This window comes from Dermacentor andersoni, chromosome 6 (genome assembly GCF_023375885.2).
Source record: "Dermacentor andersoni chromosome 6, qqDerAnde1_hic_scaffold, whole genome shotgun sequence".
NCBI classification, from domain to species: Eukaryota; Metazoa; Arthropoda; class Arachnida; order Ixodida; family Ixodidae; genus Dermacentor; species Dermacentor andersoni.
This window is the reverse complement of record NC_092819.1, coordinates 167365229-167388908: the sequence shown is the minus strand read 5'-3', so window position 1 is coordinate 167388908 and position 23680 is coordinate 167365229. Positions and strand designations below refer to the sequence as shown.

The following is a 23680-nucleotide window of genomic DNA, read 5'->3' as shown; positions in this document are numbered from 1 at the left end:
AGATACGTAATACCTTACATTTTGTTGTGTTGAGTTCCATCAGCCAGACATTACACCAGTTAGATATACAGTTAATATCGTTTTAAAGGATCGTAACATCATTTTGGTCAATAATTTCTCGGAAGATTACGCAATCGTCGGCGAATAAGTGAATGTTAGAGGCCACGCATTGCGGCAAGTCATTAATATAAATGAGAAACAGGAGAGGGCCGTGCACTGAATCTTGGGGCAGGTCAGAATGAACTGGCCTCAACGGGGAATTATAAGTGTTAGCAGACACGAATTGTGAGCGTCCGGTTAGAAAATATTCGATCCAGGAGAGAAGTTTCCTATCAATGTTCAATTTGCTTAATTTAAAGAGAAGTAAACTGTGTCAAACTTTTTCAAAAGATTTTGCGAAATCTAGGAAGACACGGTTAGCTATAGAACGACGATCAAGAATTGTATGTAGCTTGTGTGTAAAGGAAGCCAATTATGTTTCGCAGGAAAGAGATCGGCGGAAACCATGTTGAGCCTTTGAAAAGAACCAGTTGACATCAAGGAAATTAACAATGTTTGTGTAAAGAACGTGTTCGAGGATTTTACACGCGATACTAGTTAGTGAAATCGGGCGGTAGTTTAGGGGTGAATTTTTACTTCCAGGTTTATAAACTGGAACCACCTTTCCGACTTTCCAGTCGGATGGCAGTGTCGCTTCATCAATTGATTGTTGGAATATTTTGGATAGCATAATACTAGAATATATTTGGTACTTTTTAAGGATTTCGCATTGATAAGGTCAATTCCTGGGCTTGAGGACACTTTCAATGATTCGATAATTTTTTGGATGCCATGAATAATGATCTCAATCTGGTCCCTCTGCTTCCGTGAGAGTCAGTAAAACTGAGCCTGATAAATAATACGTGGCTGGAGTAGACCAAACAACATTACCGGCTACTTCGGTACATGCTCCTCCACATTTAGAAGCAGTCTTTCATATCAGGTGGAAGGTTGACATTGGTGTCTGCTTTATTTTACCTAGCCAATGTGGTCTTGTTCCGGATTGGCGAACATCGAGAGCAGGGATCTGTACTTCTATTTCTTGCAACAAGGACCAGCGCCGTAGCCAGGAATACTTTGGGGCATGCGTTGGGGGTGAGAGGAGGGTAGGGGGCAGGTGAGCATTGTCTGCACATCGTCTTATGCCAGGTAAACAGAAATTTTGGGCTCGGGGGCAAGGAGTTACGTTTCCGGTGTCGAGCAAGCTGCAAGACAATGCCGGTCTAGTCGCGTGTGGTTGGAAACGCCTCTCTCAAACTAATTGCCAAGAATTGTTTGAAAGCTATATTGTGGCTCCTTTTCTTTGCAGCAAGGTGTGTATCGTCCAATATGAGTGATGCACGAATGATGGATGTGGCTGCACCTATGGCTGCCTGCAAATGTGAAACACCAGGAGCACAGCAGTACTGGGCGGTAGTGCTAGTAAATTCACATAATTAGCAAGGCTTCATTATGCGTACACTGGAGTGAAATGTCATCTTTAAATAAAATGGCTGTGACATACGAGTAGGCTTTGTTTTTTGTGGCTGTTATGTGGTTTTCGTGCACCCCCTGGATGGTCTGTATTATTCTTCCATCCCTCTGACAATGAACATTTGCGCGTGAGTACTTCTTGCTACCTTTAATATTGTTTTTTTTTCTTGATACTCAGATCCCCGTCTTTGCAATGTGGCCTCTGGCTAAGTTCTTAGGAATGTAGACTTGTATGATGTTAATATATCTGAAAAGAAGCAGTATACACACTGAATACTATAATTGTAGAAAGCCACTGCTGTAAAATTAATGGTCAATCTCAGAAAAGGTCAGCTGAAATGGCCACAATGAATAATTTACTGATGCGATAAAAGCCCCTTTTCCGAATGAATTTTCCCAGACAAATACAGCAATATGTGTGTCATGTTTGACAAGAATTCACTATTATCTGAAATGTATTTGCTTTGCGAATTTGTCTCAGGTGCCACAAGCACACTTAACGCAGGAGCTTGAAAGCAATACAATGACAGCCACACACCTCGACCACGTGGAATAAAAAAAGTCCCAGATGGTGGCACACTACTCACCGATTAAAAGAACTAACACATGTTGCCATTTATTTAAATTGCTCTTTATTTTTAAAAGTTCAATTCAGAACAAGTTACTGCAGAGTGCATTAATGTTTACGTCGGTTTCCATATTACATGCCCCTCTGTGGCAACAAACTGTTGCACATGCCCTCCTACAAAGAGTGCATTTTCTAGATGGAAACTGAGTGAATCAAGTGAGAAGTGGCTCATTTGTATTGCAGGTAAACATGATGCCTGATAGCACTAAGGGCAAGTAGTAGTAGTATAGACTTTATTTCTCTTAGTGGTTTGAGCGGTCGGTTCGTCCCTTAGTCCAGGGCTCCACTGGTCTCGGTGGTTTGCTGGGCTTGATCGAGAAGAGCTCTCTGGCTCTGTACATCTTCACTAGCAAGCCAAACATCCCAGTGCCTGTTACTTGGCACTTGCGCCGTAAGGGCCAATTGGAATTTGGAGGCTGTAGTTTATATGTTCATGTTACGTCGGCAAGAGTTGTCAGCTCCACGCACCAAGAACATGTACTTTCATAGAATGCAGCTTGTATCTTACTGAGTATTTGTAGGTGTAAATGCGTGGTTAGTCTGTACACAGCGCCAATCCCTGGCCTGTTCTCCCATAAAGTTGAGGTGTGGGTAGCTGTATTTCTGTCTCGCTTTTACATGGTTTTCGAAGGTTTCGAGTGGGTCAATGGGGGTTCCTTGAAAGGACCGACTAGTGCTCGGATGCTTATTGCTCCAGCAGTTCGGTCCGCCCTCTCATTTCCCTCGAGTCCAATGTGCGCCGGGCTCCAAATTACCACCTGGTGCAATTCTGTGAATTTTGTGGGGGACAGTACCCGTCATGAACGAACAGCATGCTGCCTTAGAGTCTATAATGGCCAATGCAGATTGTTTCTTTTGCTTCTGCATCTCGAAAGGCCAGTGCTATGGCTGCTACCTCCACGGTGCAGGTTGCAGGGTTCCGAATAGAGGTTGTTATCACTGTGGACCGATTGAAGGCCACTATCGTGAATTTGTCTGTCGCCACTCCACACGCATCTGTGTAATATATGTCTGGATTTCTTTCATATTTCTTTTGTAAAGCCTTTGATTGCGCTTTTCTTCTGCTTTGGTGGTGTTCCATGCTCATACTCTTTGGAATGAGTGAAACTAGAATTTTCTCTCTTGTTTGTCTGGGTAGCAAAACTTTTTCCCGGCCATACTGCGCTCTCAGGGGTATCCCACTTATTGCAACATGGCCTTTCCTTGTTTTGTCGAATTCAGACGTTCTCTCTGTGGCGTAACCACTGCCGTGGCATGTTCTTCAAATGTGTTGTGAATACCAAGAGTCTCCAGCTTTTTGGCGCTTGTGTTTTTGGGAGCCCTAGCTGCCCTGATGATGCAGCTCACTTTAGACATTTCAGCCTTATTTAGTTTTCGAAAGGGGAGGCTATAGGTCACTCTGCTAATAATGAATGCTTACACAAGTCTGACTGCCTCCGCTTCTTTGAATCCTTTTTGTTGTTTTGTGACTCTGTGGATCATTTGTGCCACATTCCTTGTTCCTTGTTTTAATGTTTCTAGCATGTGTGATGCCCTGCCGTTGTCTTGGCATAAAAACTCGGAATACATTCAGGTATGTGGACAACAAGGGCAAGAAACAAGAAAAAGAATTGAGATTGGCTAGGTGCTTTCTTTTAAGGCAGTGAAACGCGCTTTGCCTTCAGTTTCACTTTTAGTTGATGGGAAAACGAACAGAAGCGAGGACATTCCGCGGCCGAAGCCATCGAAGTTTTGCATGGTCCCGCTTCCGAAGACAGGTCGTCAGGGGCCGACCAGGGGTTCTGGCAGCGCGATAGGACATTGTGGTCGACGAGACGAACTGATATGACCTAGTGACCACAGAGCAAGAACAATTTATTCACAAGCGCATACATTTTATAGGCAGGTGTGACGTCGCACATCAGGTAGTACCGGCGCCGTTTCCATGCGCCGCACGTTATCACACAAACAAATCGTCTATTATATCGCCCCTGAATAAGTTGGCTTGCACTCTGGAAATGTATAAATTTGCAGAAATAAAAAAAACAAAGAAAAAGAACCACTTGGACAATTTATCTCTGCTTTCTCGTTTCCTTCTCACAGATGTGTAAATTAAAATAAAATAACACACAAAATAAGAAACAGAACTCCGCTTACGCTAAAGGGAGGCCTCTAGCTTCTAAACTCCCTCTTAAAGAAGGATGTAGAATTGGGGTTCTTTCTCCTTCTTTCATCCCCATTTTGCGATGGAGCAAAATGGAGGACCCTGAACATTTCTACACCACTGTAAGGGGGCGCGGTTTTCAGGCACGCAGTCTCAAGGGAGGTTACATCCCTTAAAATGCCCTTTTCGGCTCATTTTCGTTTACAGTGCATCTCTGTAAAACCGAAACTGCTTCTGGATTTGGACCTGACAAATTATCCTTTTACGTTCAACTCCTGGTGTGGTGCAGCGGTAAAGTACCGGGCTTGGGATCTGTAGGTCCGACGATCTAATCCTTGTCAAAGCAATTGTATTTTTACGCTTTCTTTTTCTTTTTTGATTGCACTCAAACGCTCTATGTTGCTTTCTGCATTCAAAATAATTATGCGGTGTCCAGGCACCGCGTATTTAACGCGCTAGAGCTGGTTTTTGCACCAGTAGCCAGCGCCTCCCAGTACGCCGCGCCTGCCCAGCGCCCCCGCATTCAGCGCAAGGCACTGGGCCCATAATCCTGCGCTGCACTGTACACTGGATGCTGGGTATAGGAAGCGTGTATATGGGTGGTGATCATGAATGTGCGCTCGGTAGGAGTCAAGGAAGCCAGTAGGCCGTCCACCATTGCAAGCAGATGGACCTGCACGGACGGCGCGCTGATAGCCTCGTGTTCGCCAACTAAAGTTCGCTCATGGTTCGGCTTAAGTCCCTGCATATGCTTTATAAATAAGGAAGCCTACCCAGATACTTTAAGCCCACCAATTGGGGCCTTAATGCCTGCCCTCCTCCCAGCTGCAGCTACCTTTGAGTAACAAAATCAGATCTCGAAGGCGGTGCTTTTGAAAACTTCTTGGGCCTAAAGCGAATGGGAAACTTGGAAGCCATATCCACATTTTTTTTTCTTGTGTACATTTGCCTAAACTTCGTATCACAAAGTGCATACTTTTACAAAGTACAGACTGTTTAAACCCACCAAATTCGTTAAAGGGTCCCTACCGATTCTTATCAGGAACAAATACGCAGTTTTCTAATTTACAATACATTTTTCTAAGAACCGCAGTATGGCGCTACTGCAGCATTTGTTTGGCCCACAGACCACGTTGGTTGTACTAAGTGCTCGCTGCTGTAAGGCGGTAGAGGAATTATGTTTTAGAAGTGCCTAGAAAACATGTGCTTCTTGTCGTGGGCATTAACCATCGCAAAACCTTCCGGACTCGTGTAACGCCATTACTTCGCCGTGTGTTTTGTGCGATCCACCAGTGTCGAATGTGAGTGTCCTACTATTGCACCCGTCCGAGGTGCCTTTGTTCTGCCGAGCTGCCTGCCCGCGCTCTCGCGAAAAGTCTGGTACTGGGGCTACGAATCATAGTTTATGGAAAACTTTGTTGGAGGTTGTGATTTTGTGGAGCTGGAGTTCATCGAAAGTTCTACCGTGCTTGCGCCAGAAAAACGTCGGCGCCGCGGTACGTGTAAGACGAAGGAGCGTTTGCTGACTACGTCTTGAATGGTAAGCAAATTTGGCACTTGCGCGCATTCTTGAAGCTTATGGTTGATGTAATGAGCGTCATGTAACTAGCCAGAGCAGAGCGCTTTCTGATCGTAGGTTTCCCATGCTGCTGTGTTCACTTAGCAAGCAATTTTACGAAAGCTTCGTCTGATGTTGCAGCGTACTAGTATCCTTCTGTGAAGTATATGCTACCCGCCTTGATTGCTATAACTGAATTGGCACACAATTATGAAAACACTGGAAGTTGCTGTTTGCTCGGTAGTTTCCTGGAAAGAAATTCTGCGTTATATTGGCATTCCCGCAATTATAGTACATGTGTAATGTATACGTCGATGTGTCATGGGCTTCGCGCTTTGGCACACGATTGCTAAGTTTGACGATTCAGCCTTGTATGAAAATTTTTGTACGTATACAGTTGGGTTTGAAGATCCGCGTCACGAGAACCTGTCGGTATTGTTTAAGTTCTTGAGTGTCTTCGCGAATTTGGCTGTGATCCAGAGGAGATATAGGCCGATATTTCAATAACAATGTTTCTTTTTAATCGAGACATTTCACTGAAACGCTGGTCTTTACTATACATACATTAAGAACTGGATGTCAGTTTTTGCAAGCGTAGGTGGACTGCGATTTTGTAGCGATACTTCCCGCTCGATTCTATGCCACTCTTGTCGCCCACCGCTAACGGCCGGCCAACACTGACCGGGGAGTCGGTCAGACCACTAACGAATAGCGAAAACAACAGCGTCACTACGAAATCGCGGCCCTGCTTTCAGCATGCTTTTCATGGGCTCAATATTTTTTTCTTAATCCAATGCTCTGTGCTTTACTATATATTTGAGTTCTGTTGACGATCGTCCTGGTAGTCTGTTGTTGCTGCTGATTTCGTTCCTTTTTGAAGTTTCACTTGTCGCAAAATAGCAGTGTAAACGTCCTGAGATATAACGAAGAGAGATTCGTACAACCTGACACCGAGTGATGTAGCTAGCTATGTGCGGCACTCTTTGCAATTCCACATGACACTGGTAAATCACAAATTTCTACTTTCACAGTACATTAAACAAACAGTTGTTACTGTTGAAGGCTATGCGAATTCTGGAGGCATCCCTACACCCCGCAGGAACCTGCTGCACTGCTGTAAGCTGGGCAGCACAACGATAAAGCACCTGATCTGCATGCTTTCACAAAGGTGCGTACAAAACTGTCGCTACCTTGTGAGATGTAGGGCGCGTTTGTGTAATGTGCAATCATTTTACTGTATGTGCTATTTTCGGGATTTATAGTGGCATATCACTTGAATTTTATCTTTTGCTGATTTGGAGTGCCCTTAGTTTTATAAACTTACCAAAGTAGCCTCCTCGGAGTTACATATAATTGGGGGAGGGGGGGGGGGGGCTTAAGTAATTATGCATGATATACTCCGTACAGACTCTATAATTATCTAGCCAAATTGCCTTTTTAAGAACCTCGTTCAGATGCATGAGGTGTCCAGATGTGTATAATTTTTATCTTTTCATTATTCACTCTTACGGGGGTACATTCTCACACTATTGCCTGTGTGCCTTATATTCTTCCCTCTGATCGGTCACACTTATGTATTGCATGCCATACTTCACCTCCTAAAAACATTTGCATAAAACAATATATTTTCTTGCTTTATTAGGCAGCTGCAGAATTCGTAATCAGTACGAGAGTTAAATTCCTCAAACTTATAACAAATTATTAATCTTTTTATTGTTGGGAGCTCACTATGAATACCAAGTGCAGGTTCGTTTCAGGCTGGAAGCTGGTCTCCTTTATACAATACAGAAATTTAAGTTGGTAACGTGGTATACGAAACTGCTGAATCATGTAACATCCAGCCCAGTGCAGTAGTTGCAAGCCATACCATTACAGTACAGCTCAATGCTGACAATGCACTGTTACATTGCCATAATTTTTCTAAATTCTTTGCCCTTCATTAGTTGGCAAAAAATAAAGCTTGTTCTTTGGAATTATGTGCAATGCGAAGAATAGATTTAACTTTCCCTCGGATTTACCAAGATGTCGCAAGGAGGCTTGCTTCAAGTTCAAGCTACCCTGCACTTAATACTTGAACTAATTACTTTTTGATATAGCGTAATAATTTGTTGCACTTAGCGAATTGAGGTTTCATATTGCGAATAATGCGCTCTAGAGCACCTAGAAAAATGTTTTCTGCCACCCAAATGCATGGCTTAGGCAAAAAGTGTCTTAATGCTTTCGCACAAAAGTTCTATCATCGAGAGTTTGATGGAAGCTTGTCTGGTCGGGAGGAAACATGACACAGAATGACATAAACTAATCAAATAAAACTTTAAAAGCTAGACAGTTTGGTTTCCATTCGAAAGCATTATTCTTAATGGGACAAAGAAGAATTGCCTATTTAGGCAGGTTTTAGCATCTGACGCAAGCATCGCGCATAACACGGAGAGGGTTCCTTCGTTTCGATAAGCGTGTGTCCTGTTGATTGTATCTCTGGGACCCCACAGGTACAGGTGTGGCTTCCAGTTTCTTTCCTGGCCAATTGCAGTAGAGTTCATGCAGTCACTGTTGTACTTAATCATTGCTGCGTGCTCCACCAAAGAATTTGATGCCACGAGTTGCCATTTGCTTCAAGCAAAGTCCTTTTCAGCTGCATATCTGTCAAAGTTCAATCTGGCCGAGAAAATACAAATTTACATGCAGATTATATTTTTGAGTACAGGGAAAGTAATTGTAAAACCTTGCTGTAAATGTACATGTAAATTTCTTTCATGGTGCATTCTGGAAATTTAATTTTTTTCAATCTACAATCAAGAAGATATAGAATTTGGCAATTACTTTTCTTTAAATTTGTTCATAACTCTATTCAATATGGAGTATTTCTTCTAAATACTTGTTCGGCAGTAATCTGTCAAATTGAATGTAGAATACTCTATGTAAGACACTATGGTTATGGACATTCATGAGCTGATGAGTATGCAAGGATGGGTTTTTTGCCTCTTGTTTTTACGAGCCTAGAGGCAAAAAACTCATTTTGCATACTGACCTCATTCAAAGGTAGGGAAGTGAGCTTTTGTCAATTTGTGCTTCAAGAACGCCCTTGTGAAGTCTAGCCCGCACTTGGTTCAGAGAAGTTTTCAGTACGAAGTCTCACATTTGTTAGATGCAGATTACCCGTTGAATGTATTGACCACCGTGGCAGGCAGCATTCGCAATGCCACTGACCAGGTGACACAAGTAAAGAAGAAACTAATCCTCTTGCCCTACCTACATGAGATTAGTGACAATCTGAAAAAGTTCGGGAAATGTGTCGGTGTAGATATCGGTTTCCCTGCACCTTCGGAGCTGTCTAGTTTCTGCACAAGGGTAAACGCGGATACGCGCAAGCCACTTGGATGCAACAAGACCCATCGAAAACCATTTCTTTCTTGTGTTGAAGTGGTGGTTTACTGCATCCCGTTGGACTGTGGCAAAGAGTATGTGGGAGAGACAAGTAGATGTATCAACGAGCGATTACCTGAGCACAGGAACAACGTTGAAAAACTAGCCATATCAGGCCATCTTGCCGGACATTGCGCATGCTGCAGACGCAAGCCTCTGTTTTATCGCATTCAATCGCTGGCCAGACACCCTGACCATTCCACCTGAGAAATAGTAGAAGCTGCAGAGATTTGGAATAGGGATTGTGTTAGTTGCCCATCAGACTCCTTATTGGAGAAAGAAATGTTTTTGACACATTAGCTGCCTCTGTCAGTTCCTCTTGCTGGGTTGATTTGCTTGTGTCTTCCTTCTCCCTTCCTTTTTTGTGCAGTGGCATATATATCAGTGGCGTAGCCAGAAATTTCGTTCGGGGGGGGGGGGGGGGGGGGCTCACATTGAAACTCGGTCTCCTCAAGACGAAGGTTTAGCTCTGGTGCTCGTATCTAAATACATGTAGAAGGAGAATTCCTTTTTCTCGGCAATCAATGCACCAAATTTGACGAGATTTGTTGCATTTAAAAGAAAAACCTAAATTCTAGTGACTGTTGGTTTCATTTTTTATTTAGGTTGTCAATTCTTTATTAAAAATTCACCAAAATCTCAAATTTTCAGAAATTTAAACTATCAAGTTTAAAACTATGTAACTCAGCAATCAAAAATGATATCACAATTTTGTGAATTGCACCTAATAGTACATCTACAGTGGACAAAATTTCTATGTTACACGTGAATCTCAAGAAATTTAACATTATGGAAATCCGGCTTTCGCAGTATCCATGTACACAACTTAACCAATTGACGTGAGATACGAATTGACGCAACAAATTTGTCCCCTTTGACTGTTATAATAGATGCCGTTTACTGAACAGCGACATGTATGCTTGATGCAGAGCTATTAGTTTGTAAACGTCGTGCTACTGTGTTTTTTTTTTTAACCTTCGAGTTTTTCAATATATTTATACAATGTTCAGGCCCTAAACCGAAATTTTGCTTCCAATAGGCACTAGAACTTAACTTTCTCTCTCAAATTCAACAAATTTCATTAAAAGCGATCCGAGGGTTATCACAGAACAGCGTTTGTGCGTTTTACATGTATTTGAATAGGCCGCGTCGGAGTTGGGCTCGAGCTACAGCTTCCTCTTAAACAATTTGTCTGGGGATCAAATACATGAATAATAACTACATTGTTATTGCTAAAGATGCTGCAAACGAATTCTTGAACGCTACGCACTGTCAAAACGAGTAAAATATGTATTTTTTCATAAGAGAATATACTTGTATGTGCCAAAAACTGAGCCCAAAATAACCGATATCAATGCTTCTATGTTTTTTTCTCTATTGAATAAGTAAATACAATATCACATGAAGTTTAGAACTATATCAGTTCGAAACCACAAAGCAGTGCATGCCGCTGATGTGAAAAAATGTAAAGGCCATGAAATGAACAAGTTGAGCACAAATATATTAATGAAACTTTGTCATTCAAGACCCGTGTTTACATTCATGTACGTATGCAACGGCCAGTGGAAAATATCAATGACGCTGCCATTTGTTCCAATGTATTACGCAGGAGCAGCTGTCACCGGTCGTGTATCGTGAGTAATTGCACCGAAATTATAGTCGCAACAGAGAGCACGTATAAAAAGCAGGAGTTCTGCAAAATATACGAGGGCGAGTCAAATGAAAGTGAGCCAATGCGAATATATAACAAACGGGGTACTTTATTTAAAAGTAGTCTCCATGATCGTTTAGACATTTGTCCCGTTGTCTAACGAGTCGCGTGATTCCCGTCTCATTAAATTCCTTGGGTTTCTGCTTCAAAAAGTCTGCAACTGACTCTTTCACGTCATCGTCCGACATGAATCTGGTTCGCTTGAGCTGTTTCTTCAAATGCTCCAAAATGTGGAAGTCACAAGGCGACAGGTCTGGGCTGTATGGCGGATGTTGCAGCGTTTCCCACTTGAACATTGCCAGTTTTGTATAAACCGCATAAGCGACGTGGGGACGGCATTGTCGTGGAGCAAGATGACCCCATTCGTCAATTTTTCACGTAGGTTGTTCTTCTTTGTGACACGCAGCCCATCAGGCGTTTTACAATAACGAAACAAATTGACAGCCTCTCAAGATTTAGCAAATTCTATCAGTAATGGCCCTTGACGATCGAAAAAAAAAAAGTCAACTACACCTTTCCGGCGGAAACGACGGTCTTTCCTTTCTTGGGGGTGGCGAATTCGAATGTTTCCACTGTAAGCTTTGCTGTCGTGTTTCAGGCTCGTAGAAGTGGAACCATGGTTCGTCCCCGATCACAATTGGAGACAAGAAGTCGTCACCCTTATTGTGATACCGGATCAGATGAGTCAAGGCAGCGCTGAACTTCTCCGTCTTCTGGCGGTAGTTAAAAATCTTGGGCAGCCATTCCGCACACCAGAGCGGATAACCGAGATGTTGATGAATTATGGCGTGAACCGAACCGCGACTGATGTTCACACGCTCTGCCAGTTCATCGATGCTTATCGTCCGTTCTTGTCTCATCAGCTCATCAACCTTTGCAATTTTGTTAGGGGTGATTGCACGATGGCTTTGGCCCGGCCTTGGATCGTCTTTGCAATTTTCATGTCCTTCTTTGACCCGTTTGCTCGAATGCTTCACAGTGGCCAATGAAATGCCATGTTCAACATACACGGCAGCCATACGGCGGCTAATTTCTTTTTAGGAAATACCTTCAGCTGTCAGAAACCTCAGGGCACCACGCTGCTCAACTTCTAGAGCGTCCATTATGTCGCGCAACCATGTTCAACCCAGTGTATGAGCGTTAAACAACCTTGATACTCACACCTGCGTGTCACTTTTGTAACAGAGAGATGCCTCTGTGCCACGTGCAAACCTCGCAGATAATGGACCGAACAATTATTGCGCAGGGTGGGTTGGCTCACTTTCATTTTACTCGACTTCGTACATTAGAAATGCGAAGATACAATGGAACATACAAATGCGAAAATACAGCTTGATAAAACGCAAAAAAGTGTCACTGGAAACAAAGTTCACAGCACGTATACACAAAACCCCCACAACAAGATATTTAAATATACGTGTATGTCTCCAATAAATCTACGTATCTAAAGAAAAGTCACGGTATACAATGCGTGAAACAAGGCAAATGAACATGTTGCGCAATCAGAGATCCACAGAATCCTAGATCCCACCCCCATTCCATCCACTCCCCCCGATGTATCGCGCGCGACGGCAGGCGGCGCGCATGCTCCCCGCTTTTCTCTTTTGCGCACACAAGACTGAGCCACCATTGTCGTCTTACCCATTTCAGCCCTCCATCCCCCTCCCTACACTTTCACTCGCACATACAGCATGCGGCGCGCGGTCACGATGTTACCGCACTTGTACTATATACGAAACATGAGGGTGACGGTGACGGCAGGAATGCACCTGAAGTGTCGATATATTTGCTATCGCAATACTATATAATAAGACTATCCGGCAACTGAAGCGTCCCGCGGCCCTTTACTGTTCGCAACAGAAGTAACAAAATCGAACTTTCACCATACGACAATTCGCTGCGCAACAACAATGTCTTTCTTTTATTTTTGTGGGGCCGCGGCACCGAAATGAAAAAGCGCAATGTTGGCCACAATCGAATGCCTACTTTGGGCACCTAATGTAGTTACCGAAAGAACATCGAAGAAAACGTGAGACGCTTGGTCCACCGAGAACCATACGCATACTGCTCGGTATCCTACACTGGCGAGGCAAGACTTTCCGGAGAGGTTGCGCTCAAGCGAACGCGGTGCAATTCGTCGAGTCCCCACAGTGATGGCGGCGAGCGACGATAGTTTTTTTTTTTCTCGTCGGCTAGCCAGAAAGTGCCCAAGCTCTGCCAGGCGAAAATACACTCGGCCAGAGAAAAGCGAACGCGCACCGAAGTGCGCCGCGTGGTGGTGCGGCGCGCTACCCTACTACCGAAGCGCGCTACCCTACCAGCCCGCGGGTAGGGTAGCGAGGACAAAAAAATTGAAGAGGCTCAATGTGTCCTCGAGAATAAAAGTCGAAGTAGAAAAAATAAATAAGAACTTAGTTACCTTGGCTGGCTTTAGTGTCTTGACACGGATGCTTTGACGTAGGTGAAAAAAAATGTTGATATTTCTTTATGTGTCATAACGGCACAAATGAACCACCACAACGCTTCATCTCATCCGGCCACGCTGCTGGCTTTGTCAACTTGTCTGATAGTGTGTTGATTTGGCTTGTCTCGTTGTATGGTCCGATGTAAGACTTTAGAATAGTCAATGCACCTTTGGCGTCCAATATTTATAGTAACATCAAACCCACAAAGTTCCGCAATTTAAAATCTAAAGCACAACTTTGGAAATGTCAATGCACCTTTCACATCAAAAGTTTATGAGAACTTAATACCCATAAATATCGGAATTGACATCCATGCGCTGCGTAGATTCCGCGGCCTCCTCAAGAGGCCGTGGCGAGCCCGTTCGCCATCAAAACGACCTTGAAACTTTGTGCTCGGTTGTGGATCCTTGCGTCATGTGACTCCCGGTGCATGCGCGCTGCCGCGAAATCCAGCCCGACTTCGCAAGGTTCGCGCTGCAATGTCTTTTCGAGCGTGAAAAAGACATTCTAGAAAAAATTCAGAATGATTTCCGGCACCGGAGATTGCTTGGGTGAGCGGTGCATGGACAGCACGAAAAAATTTCGGGGGGTGGGGCTGAAGCCCCATAAGCCCTCCCCCCTGGCTACGCCCCTGATATATATATATATATATATATATATATATATATATATATATATATATATATATATATATATATATATATATATATATATATATATATGCACGTTAATACGGCCACGCCATTACTGCACGAGTGCCAGGATACGCCAACGCCTCGCCGCGTGGCGACTCTGACCGCATAGCCAGGCAGTCCAATATTCATGCTTACAAAGGTTAAGATAGTACAGTCTACCACAAAATTTCACCGACCACGGGATCCGTGAAAAGGATTAATATATCCGCAATAACGGAACGCAGCCTGGTGTTGGAATATAGTCGATGAGAATGTATAGTACACTGTCTACAATCACAAACTGCTCCCAAGTTCAACATTTTGCCAAATCCCATGGTCCGTAAGCTTTTGTGGTTGATTGTACATCAATATCCCTAGAAAGCTGTCGGCCTATAGGCTGAAAGGCTCAGTACCTAGCGCCACATCCTGCTTCAATCAGGTTCCGTCGTTGTTGAATACTGTGCTGGCGTCTTCAAACGTTTTCTCAAGATATCACACTTTATTTTTACCTGCGCAAGACTCTACTGCTCAATAATGAACCATTCAAAGCGAGTGTGCTCAATTTCAGGTCAAGTCGGTAATGACACGTCACCGCAACGGTCACGTGAGACAGACCAAACTCACAAGTACTAAACGCTCGACCAGTTATTCCATGCTGACGAAGAATAGCGCTGAGGAGGAGACTGCTAGACAGCGCTGTGTCGTGTCTCTTCCTCATCCCTTGTCTTGCGCGCTATTCTTCGTGAGTGACTGAACTGGAAACGCGAGCCAAAATCCTTGGAGCCTTGCCGATGCACCTTAGTGGGCACATCCCAATGTGGACAATGTTCGCGCAGTGCCAGGCGTGCGTGCTTTCCCTGCTGTCCTCGGTGTTCGCGATCGTCATGGGCCTGGCCTCCGACGACGCCTTCCGGCTCGACCAAGCGCTGTTTGTGGCAGCATCCAGCATGGCTACCGCCGCCGTCGCCAGCTTCCTACTAGGTGCGTCACTTTCTGCTGCTTTCTGTTCCAAAGCTCCATCGCGCTTTTTGCAGACGTTAACAGCGATGCGTGAGCGCGAGCGAGTTTATATGTGGGGTACATAATATTGGACGTGTTCGCAAGGTATGCCTGTCCCAGCGCGTGCGTACAGTTTGCCAGCAACGCCGCTGACAAGAAGGCGTCAGGTGTGCGCGGCAGTGCTGGTGAAACGGCTAGAATACCGGCCGCCTAAAAGTAAGGAAAAGACACAATGGACAAGACGTTAGCCGAAACCATTACTTATCGTACTGTAGAAATATTCAAGTGTCCGAGCACGCGAACTAGCACTATCAGGCAGAGAATATGAGCGTTAAAAATAGAAAAATTACGACCTAAGCAGTACACCAGCAATGGTCCAAGCATAGCCCGATGCTGGCAGAAATTGGTACCAATATTAGACCAATGTTGGCATATTGGCAAACTGCAACCCAATCCAATGCTGGCCCAGCGTTAAAGCCAAGATTGGACCAATGTTATGTCAATGCAGCAGCCATTGTGCTGCGAGCGTAGGACCAGCGTTGAGCCATATCGTTGCCATTATTATTGCCAGCTTTGAGCCAATACCCTTTGGATGACGAATATTTTAGATATGCTGGCTCTAGAGCACGCAGCCATTGTTACCGCAAACCTTTTGCTAGCGGCATTTTTTATAGCAGTTCTCCCCATATCGTCTTCCTCAATAGTAGCTAGGAAAGCTCGACAAAAAGATATTATATCAAGAAGCAGAAGTCCTCTATACTTGCAAATAATAATAAAAGAATTCTGAAATTAACTTTTATGACAGTTCATTTGCGAATAAATTTGCACAAACAGGCATTTTCCGTGGACCTAGATGGGTGACGCTCGGTTATCTTCAAACAGTTTATTTACAGGCACTGCCATCAGGATACAAATTGGGCAAGGTGCCGAGGTCGGTAGGCTGTCCAGGGGTTTCAGGGCAGGGAGCTGACGTCGGTAGGCAGGTTGGTCAGTGCTTGGATGACGGCGGGCTGGTCAGACCCCCGAGGACCACGATAACGTGGTGGTTTCGTTGAATTGGCTACCACTTCTCAGCGACTTTACCTTTACTTGGAGGAGATGCTTGCACTGTAAAATAAAAATAAATATTCTCAGAGATGTTGGTATGACAAATGTATGTGGCAGTGTTTTATTTTGAAAAATCGCCAAACCGCAAGAATAATATAACTTTGAGCAGAGAGTTCGAAGGAGTGAATCAAGAAACTTTCTTGCAAGAGATTTGTCAGGTAACACTTTTTAATATTTCGACATATATGGCATATTTCGTAGAAGGTGTAACAGAGAATATTTAGAACACAAACACAAAATGCGCATGATCCGTCCGCCTTGTTTACACCCCACACCTGCTCAGCCTAGCACTTTAGAATTAAAAAAATTGCAGCAAAACCTGCTACAGCAAGAAAAGCCTAGTTTGAGAGTGTGAAGACACAATGCGGCCTTCGTGCGAAATTTTTAATGTCGTATCCGAGAAGTTCCGTCAGGAAACACTAGCAAAAGAAGCATTCATTATACGAAAAGAAAGAAATTCTGACAGCTGGAAATGATGCTTGACCTATAACAGTGAGAAGAAGCGCGATTCCTCGGTATGACTAGCGGAACCAGGCAGCGCGCATGGCTTAATAAAATCAGTGTCCTGGAATTTGGGTGAAATTCACAAACAGAGATTTACACTTGTTCCCCTCCGGGCACTATTCAAACGCTGCGAATATAAAGAGCTATGTAATTACAAGCACTCCACATTAGCCAGGGCTGTTTCAGTTATATATATACCGCGTGATATTGCTTGGGTTGGCAGCAGTTTATAACATTCATCCTAAAACATCACAAAAGGATTGTCGATTCGGCTCAGAGCGTTTCTGCTCAGTAAAAGTTGATGGCTCTACACGAGCAATTTATCAGCACTTAAATTTCCGCAGGCAAGAAATGAATAAAATAAGAAAGCATATTTCAGTGATTCTTTCGGCTGTGCGCTAACTTGCTGCGATAGCAGCATTCTCCAGCTGTGAAGACCAACATTTCATTTTAGATTTGAGATACCTTGAGGAGAGGGATTGGTTTTTTTTAATGCATTCATATGCACCCAAGAAAACGCATTTCACACACGGCAAGCATAGTCCAAAACTGGTAAAACATCTTTTATACGGTACTTGTCATACCCAGGAATTCCGGGCACATTCTGTGGTACTTCGAAACAATACACAAACGTAACTGAATAGGTAAAACTAAAAATCATATATATATATATATATATATATATATTACAAAATTTCGCCCGAGGATCAACAAGTTTCAACTGACTACGCCGAGAGATTAGCCCCTTCTAGCAAGCTATGGTAATCAACGAGCGTCCGAGAATAAACAAACTCGACCCCACACCGCAATGCCGGAACGCCTAGGGACCCACGCCTACAACACGCGCTAAGAAACCTCCTCCGTAGTGCCTAGGCAGAGTCATTTATTCAAGGAGCAAAAGCCCACACATTTTCTCTCTCGCGCCCGCTCTTACTCGCGCCTGCGCACACACGGCTGGCGATTCCTCAAATGAACGTCTCGTTCCCGCAACGCGACCCTTCCGCAAAAGGCGTCTACTACGGCGTCCGCGATTGGTGTGGCCAGTGCCGTAGCAGACACTGCGCTGTCGGCACTCTGTACGGAGCGGCGGGCGAGGAGGACATTGAGGCACCCTAGTGGACGCTGGAGAAAAAGGCCCCACCTCCCTCGCCTGACCCCGCTGCCTCGCGCACGACAGGAGGCATCCAGGCCGCGTTCCTCGTTCGCGCAAGCGAGATTGAAGCGCGTTCGCCGGCTCACCCTCACACGCTTTCACTCGTGCGGAACCTCACGGCGACGGCAGAAATGCGCCTGGAGTGTCCATGTATTTGCTGTTGCAATAAAATAACCCTATTAAGTTCAAGAGGCACCAAATTTAAACCGCAAGGCTATTTATTATAGCTGGCGTTGGAACGGCAATTGCAGAACAAGTGTCATTCAGTTTGTTTGCACGCCCAGGGATTTGAGAGGCAGCATGGAGGAAGAGGGAATGCATATGCGTGTGCACGTCATGCGCGTGCGTGCGTGTAGGCTCGCGTTTGTGTGTGAGCGCGTGCTTGTCTCCATATTTGAATATGCCTGCGCACGAGTGAGTTTACGCGTCTATGAGCATACGCGCGTTTGTACATGTGTGCATTTTTGTGTGCGGTGTGCGTACGTTATTGTGCGTGTAGACGTGCATGGGCGTACGTAAATGTGTATGGGGGTGAACGTGTGCCATATGTTAATCTGTGTGTGTGAGTGAGAGAGAGTTGTATGTGTGTTTGTGTGTGTGTGTGTATGAGCAAGCGAGCATTTCCTTGTTTGCACCTACTCTCAGGGACAAATGGGATATAGAGTTTCAAATTATGAGGTTTTTACGTGCAAAAAGCACGATCTGATTATGAGGCAAGCCGTAGTGGGGGACTGCGAAATAATTTCGACCACCTGGGGTTCTTTAACGTGCACCTGAATCTAATTACACGAGTGTTTTCGCATTCTGCCGCCATCAAAATGCGGCCGTCGTGGCCGGGATTTTGATCAACCTGCTTCGTGTTTAGCAGCCCAACACAATAGCCACTAAATCACCACGGCGCCAACGTAGAATTCATGTGAACCCAGATTTATATCCACAGAGACGAGAACGAATGACACTGCCTTTGCAGCATTATCTCGGTTCGCAAGCGAAACCGGAGCAAAAAATTGGAGCCATTTCCCTCTGTGAAGGTGGATGACTAGCTAAGCTGTAGCACGTCACACAGGGCTAGACAAATCATAAGAAGCCAACAAAAACTGACACCAAGAACAACATAAAGAAAAAAAGAACTTCTGCTTAATAAATGAAATAAAGAAACGATAAATTATTGGAAATGAAAGTGGATGGAAAAAACAACTTGCCTCAGGTGGGGAACGATCCCACAACCTGCATGTAAAAACAACTTGCCACAGGTTTTTTTCCATCCACTTTCACTTCCAACAGTTTATCGTTTCCTTATTTCATTTATGAAGTTCAAGTAATTTCCCGTATATTGTCCTTGGTGTCAGTGTTTGTTGACTTCTTCTATTATGAATAATAAAAATCGGACCCCTCGGTTAACCCCCTTTCTTCAGGATTAGACAAGGGCCATATATACATTTTTTCATTTTCATCGTTTGGTAATTGTAGTGACGACAGTTTCGCGATTACTGTGATATACGCGGATTGGTTCGGTAACAACCTTACACAGAATCTTGGCCAAATTTAAATCTACACATGACCGTTGTTGCTTCCATAAGTGACTTGGATTGGTGTGGCACTTCAAACCTAACGCTTCTTGCACAAACTCAGTGAACCACATCTTCTACGGTTTTGAAATGCCTACATTGAAGTCTCCAATGGTGATCACAGGGGTAGTGTCATGACGGTAGCATCATGCGTGGTCATGAACTTCTCGATATTACACTTTGGTGTGCTTGGAGATATTACACTGGGGATATCCAAATTCCGTCTTACGTTGGTACGGCACAGACAAACCCACATTCGGTGACATTTTCCTCTTGCGAGCCTAGGGTATATGGACGTACATACATTTTCTCATCTGCATATATGGCAATGCCTCCTGCTCGTGAGTCCATGTGCTGTTCACAAACAGTTATAGCATATACCCATCGACTTGAAACAATGCATCTTGATTTATTTGTTTCATTTATTCTTCTTCTTCTTCTTCTTCTTATTATTATTATTATTATTATTTGGGGCGGAGTGCTTCAAGCCTCCTTCACCCCCGCCGCGGGACGGCGCCGTACAGCACTGCATCAGGCATCTGCATACATTTTTCCCACGGACACCACAAACGCATTGCGGGGCAACGGTATGCATATTCGCTGTAAAAGCGTCTGTGACGTCAATATTGCCACCCTGTATTTAGTCTCGATGCCACCATCACCATCGCCACGGCTCCGTGAGCAGCTACTAAGCGGTTCACTTTCGTTATCTCCCTTCCCTGTGCGGCAGCACATTGTCTTGGCGCCAGCGACGCGCTAAATCTGCACCATCATAGTGTCATGCATCGCTTCTATGACCAAGCAAGCTTTCGGCTGCACAGGTTCACTACTATATTGACATTAGAACTTGTAAGAGCTTGCCATCGAAAAAAGAACGTAAATATATATACAAAGCGAACTAGCCGCAAGGAACATGCTCACGGAGCGATACCATTAATGTCAATATCACAAAAGGCTTGACACGGTCAGGTCGCCCTTACAGACGTTCTTTTTCTGCGTCGGTTATGCTTTCAAAGAGTTCATTTACATAAAATTTGTTCGTGTGGCTCTTATACAAGCATGTTCGATAAAAGTTTCTTCGCTCAGCTAGACAATCGCGGGGGCTGGCTCCAAACTACTCATTTGTATTAGCCGCCTAAGACCAATTATTGATGCCTAAGACCAATTATTGATACGTTAATTACTATAGCTTCGTTTATTACGCAAACAACTGCTCAATTAACTTACTCCGTATCTAGAGTCCAAGTCACTTCTGGCGTGCCACAAGGCTTGGTGCTGGGGCCGCTGCTGTTTTTAATTTACATCAATGACATCGCTTCAAACCTTTCCTTACAAATTAGACTTTTCGCAGATGACTGCGTTGTTTACAGATCCATTCGCAATCAACATGATATAGACGTACTCCAGCAGAAACTCAACAGCATAGCCTCCTGGTGTCAAAACTGGGAACTTAGCCTGAATACTGATGAATGTTACCGGGTAACAGTCACTAAATCTAAAATCACTAATAGACCTACTTAAAAACTGGGAGATTCCATACTGAGGAAGGTTAACGAAATTAAATACTTAGGTGTTCATCTAACTGCTGATCTGTCCTTTTCCAGCCATATTGATATGACCGTCAGGAAAGCCTGGAAAATGCTTAGCCTACTTATACGAACCCTTAGAACTGCCCCTCAGATACTTAAAACCATAGCATATAAGCCGCTGGTAAGGCCGCAATTAGAATATGCCACCGCCTTGTGGGATCCCCACCAGCGGTACCTGATTGATAAGTTAGAAGGCATACAAAACCGCGCTGCCAGGTGTATATCAAGGCAGTACTGAAGGCACGCAAGCATAACAGCAATAAAGAAACACATCGGACTAGAGCCGCTACAGATAAGACGCCAGAAGCACCGACTGAAACTTTTGCACGCAATATACACTGACGCGACAGGCATTGACAAGCTAAAATACCTTAAAGCACCCCACTATATCTCAAACAGAAGAGACCAGAGTATCAAAATACGTGAAATTTCCTGCAAAATGAACTATATGAAGTTTTCTTTTTTTCCCCGCGTATTTCTGAATGGAATAAGTTGCCAGTTGAAGTTGTGAGTGCTCCTCGGGATGCATTTTCAAGACTAATCAATGATTTGTAATTGCAATCTTCTTCCAAACCAATGACTGCTGGCTGAATGTACTTTTTTCATGTACTTATTTCATGTACTTTTTTCATGTACTTATTTTGTCTTGATGCATTGCTACTTTGTCATCCCTCTCTTTTGTGTGATTATGTTCTCGTGCTAGTCACTTCATGTTGTACCCACTCCCCTGCTATAATGCTTCCGCGCTGCAGGGTGTACTGTAAATAAATAACATGCTCACGGAGCGATACCATTGATGTCAATATCACAAAAGGCTTGACACTGTCAGGTCGCCCTTGCAGACGTTCTTTTTCTGCGTCAGTTAGGCTTTCAAAGAGTTCACTTGCATAAAATTTGTTCGTGTGGCTCTTATACAAGCATGTTTGATAAAATTTTCTTTGCTCAGCTAGACAATCTCGGGGACTGGCTCCAAACTACTCATTTGTATTAGCCGTCTAAGACCAATTATTGATACGTTAATTACCATAGCTTACTTTATTACGCAAACAACTGCTCAATTAACTTACTCCGTATCTAGAGGTTACCAATTTGAACACTTGAATTATAACAACAATTTCAGCGGGACTTACATTGACCTATTTCTTAAAATTTGGTACCATTAAAAATACTGCAGGGATGTTCATGTTGCAGTAGGCTTCTGATAAATCTGGTAAGAACGCTTGCACAGGTTTTCTTGATGCAATTCATGTTAATGAACTTAAGTGCTTGTGCCCAACCATCTGCTTCTGCCTTTACAGTGGACTCTCCTACATTATACAAGAAACACCTCAGCGCTATGATGCATGAAACAAGGTGTGCCAGAACGTCACGCGCGCTCCCGATTAGATATCTCAGCCTTGGCGGCATTATCTTCGGTTCCATGCCGTTATCAGAAATTATTACAGCTGCCTGGGGAAAAAATATCGGATAATATTTTCGGTACTCTGTAGCAGATGGTGCAGCGCAGACATGTGCGTTAGAACGAAAAGTGCTGAAGTATAGGGATGAATGCATTGCGGCATACAGTTTGGTTGCCTATTGTTAACACATAAAGAAGAAAATACCGCGTTTTTGTGACAAATAATGCTGACATACGTACACAGTCAAGTGAAATATGAGCTCCGACATAATGCCCGTGGTGGAAGCAGCCCGAAACCGCACGCCTACATTAGAACACGAAATATTGGTTTAGGAAGGCGAAAGCCTGAAGTGGCTCGTCCCAAGGGCTAGTACCCGAAAAAAGCGGCGTCTAGTCCAGTGATAAAGGAAAGAAGAGTGATACAAAAACTAGACGAGTGGTACAAGAAATATCAGCCGCAATGGCTCAAACCACGGTCTTCGTCGACGCTGTCAACCAGGGACACAGCACATACACCCTGAGTACCGTGGACGGAGAATTTAGATTCGTATATGCGGCCTCACCTCGAGCCGCATCAATCAACGTGGCAGAATAAGTGGCCATAGCGCTGGCCGTCATGTACCCAACTACACACACTATCCTCAGTGACTCTAAGAGCGCTATTCTCAGCTTTATTAAGGGCAATCTGGGACTCAATACAGTCAATATCCTGAGAAACTTCACTCAGGAAGGCAGAACCAAAATAAATCTTCCCTTGGTCCCGTTGGAACCGAACTCCACGTATGAGAGGTAGTGACTTCCTACAACGAACTTACTAGCCTACATAAAGACGACAGGAAAATTTAATAATAATAATAATAATAATAATAATAATAATAATAATAATAATAATAATAATAATATCCTTTATTTCATGAAAATATTACACATTCGAAAAACCACGAAGGCTTGTCAGGCTGTACCCGGCAGTCAGCGACAAGTACTGAAAAAAAATAAAGCAAGGTTAGCAAGCTATAAACAGAAGCAATTTACAAAAACAAAAACGAAATACAACGCAAAAGGAGGATACAACACAAAAGCAAAGTACCACAAACAAAACGTGAGCTACGAGCAACCGCAAGCTACAAAAGATATAAAGTGAAACAAACAAGGATACACACCAATCTAGACCAAACGAAACTAATCGAAACTATAGCACCGGCTGTAATGACAACTAAACAGAAGAATAATTGATTTTTAGGTACAGT

The 23680-nt window shown here is 43.9% G+C and overlaps 1 protein-coding gene across 6 annotated transcripts in view; it reads left to right on the top strand.

The window, feature by feature from the left end:
- LOC126523413 (solute carrier family 41 member 1-like) overlaps positions 1–23680 on the top strand; it is a 474589-nt gene that overhangs the window by 155288 nt on the left and 295621 nt on the right. For all 6 annotated transcript variants that reach the window (XM_072288882.1, XM_055066791.2, XM_072288880.1 and 3 more), the window contains one exon: positions 14951–15095. In XM_072288882.1, coding sequence (XP_072144983.1) covers positions 14951–15095 — 145 coding nt within the window. The remainder of the gene's footprint in view (positions 1–14950; positions 15096–23680) is intronic.